We start from the raw sequence: 6,861 nt of genomic DNA on the forward strand, positions 1-6,861 counted from the left end.
CTGGGAGAATAATCTTCCAGTTGCAATTATACGTCTAAATTTTTTCTAAAAAATCACAGAGGTAAAAGAGAAGTACAAATTTTGAACCTGAAGTTCAAACTGAACGTCTGTCCTCCAGCAGGACATGCAACCTACAGGCAAGTCTGCTTGGAAAACTTTTCCTCTCTTTCGGAAAGGCTTTACTTGACCTAATCAACTCCCTTCTCCACTTTCATATCTCTTTAAAATGCCCCCAAAGTCAACAGCATGGCCCATTGGTGAGTGGGGAGCCAGGGTTTCTTGAACCTAATTGGGAAAGGACCACTCTCAAATCATAGAGATACTTTCTACAAAGATCCAATTCAGTTTCCCAAGACAACTACTCTGAGGGCATATTGATAAATCTTTATTGACAAAATATTGACATTGACATACTTCTTGGAAGTATATAGTGTGTTAGAATTCTAACAAATTAACACAAAACACAAAAATATTTACATTCTGGTATAGAAGACATTAAGGAAGCATTTGTCGCTCTCTTTAGTAAGTCTATGGTCTTGGAAGAGAAACTCAGTGCTTGAAAACTTGCCGCATGTCCTTGGCCACACTAACATCATCCCCGCTAACTACAGTCCTTCAATTTTTGCAATAGACAGATTTAAAGTTTATGATGAATGGTTGAACTCAGCCAATTTCTCCAACCACTAAGAGGAGAAGTCAACTTGGTGATTTTGTGCCTCAGAATGTTAGGAAAGGGAATGTCCAAGAAATAGAATTAATTTAGGGTTTTTTTTTCCCCTAGCACAAATCCTGATTATTCTCGGGGTACCCTCCCTTACCACCCCCATCCCCATCCTGCTCCCCGTTTCTCTGTAAGAGGACCACTATCGCTGAGCCTACTTCATTTAGCTTTCACGATCACTTTGACATCAGAAGGTATCAAAAAGTGTTTACAGACTGCACATTTCTCGGAAAAAATCAAAATAAAAAACACACAGAACCTGTCTTTAAAAAGAAAATAAAATTACAATTCATTTTGTCTTTAGACACCATTCGCCCAACAACTGCTACATGCAATTCAAGTTTTTGAAACAGGTGTGGGATGGGGCTAGATATGGAATTTCACTTGTTATTACTAATTATTTTTAAAGACTGGGGGAAAACTGCGAAGTGCAAAATTAAAAGTCCTGTGCCTGGTTGGGATGGTTTTTTAAAATCATTATTATCATTTTTTCAAGTGGACTGTGATAAACGGAATACCTGCCAATCATCTTGACTCCCTGGTTTGGTGTTTGACTGACAGCTCTCCTTGTCAGAGTGCGCCTTCTGCTCTACCACATTTGGATCTGGAGATCTCTCTTTCTCTACCTCTCCCTCTCTCTCTCCCTCTCTCTCTCTCCCCCCTCCTCCCTCTCTCTCCCTCTCTCTGTCTCTCTCACTCACTCACTCAGCTGCCTCTTTAGACGAAGGTTGCAAGTTGATGAAGGAGCCTGGATCCTCTGCCATCCTGGCGCGGTCTCGGATTGGGACCCAGCGCCCTCGCTGTCCAAAGTCTGCGAAGCCTGCCGTAGCTCTCTGATCCCCTCTCCCTTTCTCGGTGAATGTGTGCGCGGTTTGTTTTTGTTTTGTAGGGTTTTTTTTCCTTCTTCCCCTCCTCTCCCTGTCTCTGTTTTACTCCATGTTGTCCGTTTCTGTGGATTGGGTTTGGGTTTTTAATCGTCTGAGGTCACGTCTATTTCCTCCGGACTCGCTTGCTTGGTGGCGATTCTCCACCGGTTAATATGGTGTGTCCCTTTTTTCTTTTGTTGCGAATCTGAGCCTTCTTCCTCCAGCTTCTGCCTTTTGAACTTCGTCCTCCGGTTCTGAAACCATACTTTTACCTGTGGGGGCAGAAGCAGGTCCTGTGCATTAGGTCATTCGCAGCACCGTGGTACCAAGTGCCTGATCCCTTTCCCCAGGCAGCTCCCAGTCCAAGACTGAGAGTCCAGTCCTCCAGATGCACACCTAAAGGCTGGACTCCCAGGGCCTCCCCTCAGGAAGCAGGGCCCCCAGTGAGAGGGTAGGAAGCCAGGCTCCCTGGCTTCTGAGTCCTCCCTAGGGAATCCTTCCCCAGGGCCCCACAGCCGGCAGCACAGGGAAACCCTTCTTGCCTGCCCCTGCCCAGGTATCTACTTCCCTCTGAGAGCAGACTGCAAAGGATGAGCACCCCTATAAAAATAAGAAGTAGGGGAAATTTAAAAGATATATGCACCTAACTTCCTCCAACAAGTGAGTGCAAGAAGACCTCAGTCCAGGCTACCAACTTCCCGCAGGGCCCAAAGTGCTTTCTATTTTCTGCCGGTCTTTCGTAGTAGCCTAACTATAGAACATCCTCTGTAAGGCACTGGGTAGAGGATCAAGGTTTGTCTCAGTCACTGCCTCCTTGCTGGGGGACCCTACAGGTGAGCAGAAGTGGGCTGGGGGGCTGGAGGAAGCTAAGGGGCAGTGGGGCATACAAGCCTCAGGACCAACCCAGTCGTCCCTTTCCTGCCAGGAAATGGGGTTCAAAAGTGAAAGCTTCTGAAAGACTGTGGAATAGAGGGAAGTAAGGGAAACTGACAGAGAAGAAGGGGAAATAGAGAGCCCCCATCTTCCCTCCTCCTGTCCAGCCCAGACAGGCCAGGGGTCGACCTCAGATTGGGCCACATCACTTCCCACGAGACAGGGCAGGCAGCCTGGCCTCCCAGAGCAACTGCTAGAGGTCTAGGGACCAATAAGGTTGGAGTCAGCTGAGATTCCATGGCCCCCTGGGAAAACTGGGTGATGGGTCTCCACTCAGCAACCAGACCAAACCGTCACGCTTGTCCAAGCTTCCCCGCAGTGGGTCCTGGCTGGAAAGACAGCGACTACCGCACCTCCACATCCCAGGGAGTCCTATCCCGAAAGCAGTGCCCTCGAGGTCCAGCGCCACTCCCTCTCTTAAGACACCACGGGTCCGCTTGCTCTCCCCAATGCCTCAGTCCCCCAAAGTGCCCCATGAAAAAGCTGAGCGGGAACAAGGCTGAGTTTAATTTGCTTTGAGTTTGCTAATTGAGGGGGAGGACGGTTCATTTCTCCCCCGGCGCTCGCCCAAGGCGCGCGTCGGTGCGCTCCGGGCTTGACACGCACACAAAGACTCCAGGCAGCGTGGGCAGCGAGGCGGACAAAGACCACCGCCGCCTCGCCTGTCCAGGAGAAATCAGCCGGGCCGCGCCTTGTGCCCGCCCCGCACAAACGCGCGAGGCCCTCCTCGGTTTTGTCCGGGGGGAACGCTTTAAAAACAAAAGCCTCGACCTTTTTGCGCTTCCCAGAAAAAGTGTTACAACTTAATCTGCCCGAAAACGTTACTGTTTGTTGGGAACTTTGACCCCGCCTTGCGGCTCCGCGTACAGTAGCGCCTACAGTAGCCCTAAGCCCCCTCCCCGCCCTGGGACAAGCCCAAGCCTCGGGACCCTGCCGAGCAGAAGGGCCTGTCCCCCAGGCGGGTCCTCTCTGCAATCTTCAAGTTCTATTTCTCTGATTTTGGTTGCACCCAGCACACTTGGCCTGCAGCTTCTGAGACCCCTCTTCCTTCAGAAGAGTAACTGGGGCCTATGATGACAGCCTTGGGCCTTGGGTCGCTCAGAACTCTCCCGTCACCGGCTCTCTACCCTCTCCAGCCGGACAAACTCCCTGCTTCACTTTCCCTCATCCTGGACCCCATGACTCTCACCAAAAGTCTTTTCAAAACTACAGAGGTATCTAGCCAGAGGCTCCAAGGCCTGTACAGCACTGGGCAGAACCAGCAGCTCAGGGCCTGGGCTCATAGGAGCCGGTTGCTGGAGCCCAGGGAAGCCAGGCAGCAGGGAAGTCATAAATCCAGAGCCCTGGCTTGAAAGGAACTGCAGGGCCCTTTGCAAAGGCTCTCTCTGAGCTTAGCATTAGTGGGTGTGCTGGGTGCCGAATATCTGGGTCTGTAGATTTGGGGTGAGGGGCCTATTCCGAGATGGGATGTCCTGGCTCCTGGCGGCTCTCACCTGAGTTTCCGTAAGGCTGAGGCTGTGAGCCAGCTGCTTCCTTTCCGCGCCCACCACGTAGTGATTCTTCTCGAAGGCGTGTTCCAGCCTTAGAAGCTGGGACGGGGAGAAGGCGGTTCGGATCCTTTTCGGCTTTCGGGCCAACGCGTTGTGCAAAAGGAAACTCTCAGGGCTTGTGTCGTTCCCTGCAGGGGGCACAGCAGAAGTGCCATTAGGTGGCCGATCTGGTCAGAGTCGCGCGCTTCTCCCGAGCCGGGCTGGCGGGGCAGAGAGCTCAAGGCCTCCACCTAGTCCGCGGCGCTAGAGACCTGCGTGTGCCGGTGGCTCTCCCCGGGAGCACCAAGGGGATGCCGGCTCAGCTGCCAGGCCCAGACAGCCACGGATCCACCTGTGCTGCGCACAACCAGAAGCTGCCCTGCCGGAGTGGGGCCAGTCCCCCGGCTCCGGACCATGGCGGGTACCGCAGCCGCCCTGCAGCCGCGTCCCTCACGCTCCAACTCTCGAGGCAGAGGAAGGGGCAGCAGAGACCGGTCGAGGGATTGGTGCCCACCACCCAAAGAAATCGCTCTCTTCTTTCTAGCCTCTCAGAAAACTTTGACCTCAATGCGGAGAGGCAGCGGGCCGCTATCCTGAATTTTCTCGCGGACTTATTCAAAAATTTTTGTCTTGCTACGCCTCGGAGAAAGTACAGTGGCCCGACGAGTCGCTGCAGCCGGACTGCGACAAAAATCTCTCGGCGGGTGTGCCCGGCTTCTACCACTGCTGCCTCCGGGTGACCTGGCTCCGGGGTTCCCCGGCTCCAGAGAACTAGGAGAGACGCCAGCGAAGGGATCGAAACCCAGGGGTTACACGGATTTGCCAGCACGAGCCAGTACTGTCTGCGCCCGGGGAAGATCCTGATTGCTCCAGGTCTGGTGGGGCGACCAACAGGGCGGCTGGCAGAGAATGGAGAAGGGAAGCCCTGAACTTTGAGAGGAAATCCAGTGTTTCAGGTCCACTCATTTGGGTAGAAAATCAATTCACCAAAAAACCAAACAAAGAAAACAAACCGACAGTCGAGGCGGGAATGGAGGCAAATTCTGTTCAGGAGTAAGGGCGAAAAGTTCTTGGGTTTGGTTTGGTTTTTTAAAACTATGGGGAGGGGTGTGACATCTACCCAATTCTAGATTCTGGCAGGAATGCAAAGGGTTAATGGATAGACAAGGCTCAGTATTGATCAGCTGCCGCCTGAGGTAGGTCTACGACGAACTCAGATCCGACCCGGATCGGCAAACTAAATTATTCGCCGCTTTTTTCGAAGTTTTAACTTTCCTCCCAACCCCCACCCAGAGAAAAACAAAATTTTTACATAGCAAGAAATGAAGACACCCAAACAGATCTTCCCCTCCCAGGCCGACTTTCGACCTGGTTCATTTCTTTTGAAAGAAAAAGAAAAACAAAAACCAGACCGAACCTGCTTTCCCGCCGGGGCCGCTCCGCGCCCCAATTAAGCAGGTCGCGGCGAGAGAGCCGAGCCCCGGAGGTTGCTACCCGCTCGGGTTCCCGCCCCTCGCTGGGCCTCCAAAAAGCACGGGGGAAACACACTTTGCTCCGGGGTCGCAAAAGTCCCCTGATCTCTGCTGAAGGGTCGAAGACTGAAAGTCGCGGGTCTGGGCTGAAGGGGCGTGGAATGGGTGGTGAACGGAGCAGAACGCAGTCCGAGGTGGACCTGGCGGCCGGGCCCTGTCCGCGCTCCTCGGACCGAGGGGACCCGGAGTCGGGGACATAGCAGGTTCTGGGCTCCCTGGCCAGGCTGCTCCGGCGTGCCCACATTCAAGCGCACACGGGGCAACTCCGTCCGCACCCCTCCTGAAAGGGTCAAGCGGCCAGCGGGCCAGAACCCCAAGCCAGGCATAGTTTCGGAGAGCGGGGATCAACACCATCGCCGCCCTTCGCTGCCCAGTTTTCAAGGCGGACGCGCGGGCCCACGAGCCGGCGGAACCTCCGCCCAGGCCTCGCTAAGTGCCCACCGGGAGCAGGCCGGGCGCAATGAAGGATGCGGCGGGAGTGGCGCGCTGCAGTCCCGCGACGTGGCACGTACCTTGGAAGCGATGGCCCAGATATCGGTAACGGTGGATGAGCCAGGGGTAGAAGGTGGACGGGTCCCGCTGCTGTGAGGCGAAGAGGGGGTGTGGCGAGTGCGAGGAGGGCAAGGGGTGGGCGGCCAGGGCGTGCGGCGGCGGCACCGGGTGCACTGGCACCGCGGGGTTGGGCGGGTGCGAGACCGCTTCGGCGAACACTAAGTCCGGGTTGGAGTAGACGCCCCTGCCCGCGGCTGCGGCGGCGGCGGCGGAGTGGAAGCCGTTGAGGAACGGATTTATGGGGCTGGAGTTGGCGTAGCTGAGCGCTGCAGGACGGATGGGGTCCTCGGAGCGCGAGGCGGGCAGGGGACTGTCCTTGGCCACCAGCGACTCGATGGTGAAGCAGCGCTTGGGCGCCGGCTGGAACATGCTGCGCCGAGGAGCGGGCGCCCCGGGCTCCCTGCTCCCGGCGACCGCGGCACGCTGCCTCCGCCGCCCGCTGCTCGCGGCGAGGACCGACGAGAATTGGGGACTCGTTTGTTTGGGGTGGGGGTGGGGGTAGGAAAGGAAGAAAGAAAGGAAAGGAAAAAGGAAAGGAGGGGGGAGGGGGAAGGAGAGGCAAAGCCGAAGATCCCGAGAATCTTGCACCAAACGCGCCCAACCTGGAGAGAGGGGGAAAAATCCTTCCAGAAGAATTTGCAGGCGTGGATTGGGGTGATTTTTTTTTTTTTTTTTTTTTTTTTTTTTTTTTTTTTTTTTGGCGAGATGGCGTGGAGGGGGGGATCGGA

At 54.8% G+C, this 6,861-nt stretch overlaps 1 protein-coding gene across 2 annotated transcripts; it reads right to left on the reverse strand.

The window, feature by feature from the left end:
• Nucleotides 1-364: 364 nt before the first annotated feature.
• EMX2 (empty spiracles homeobox 2) lies at nucleotides 365-6,502 on the reverse strand (the record flags this gene model as incomplete). Of its 2 annotated transcripts, XM_079136615.1 has the most annotated exons (3): nucleotides 365-1,859; nucleotides 4,014-4,198; nucleotides 6,094-6,502. In XM_079136615.1, 3 exons carry the CDS (start codon nucleotides 6,500-6,502, stop codon nucleotides 1,692-1,694), a joined length of 762 nt encoding a protein of 253 aa, XP_078992741.1. In that variant the 3' UTR covers nucleotides 365-1,691. The 2 variants fall into 2 exon arrangements, with proteins under 2 accessions (XP_078992741.1, XP_078992742.1); XM_079136616.1 differs by lacking the exon at nucleotides 4,014-4,198.
• Nucleotides 6,503-6,861: the final 359 nt, after the last annotated feature.

The sequence above is a fragment of the Sciurus vulgaris genome (assembly GCF_902686455.1).
Source record: "Sciurus vulgaris genome assembly, chromosome: 4".
NCBI classification, from domain to species: Eukaryota; Metazoa; Chordata; class Mammalia; order Rodentia; family Sciuridae; genus Sciurus; species Sciurus vulgaris.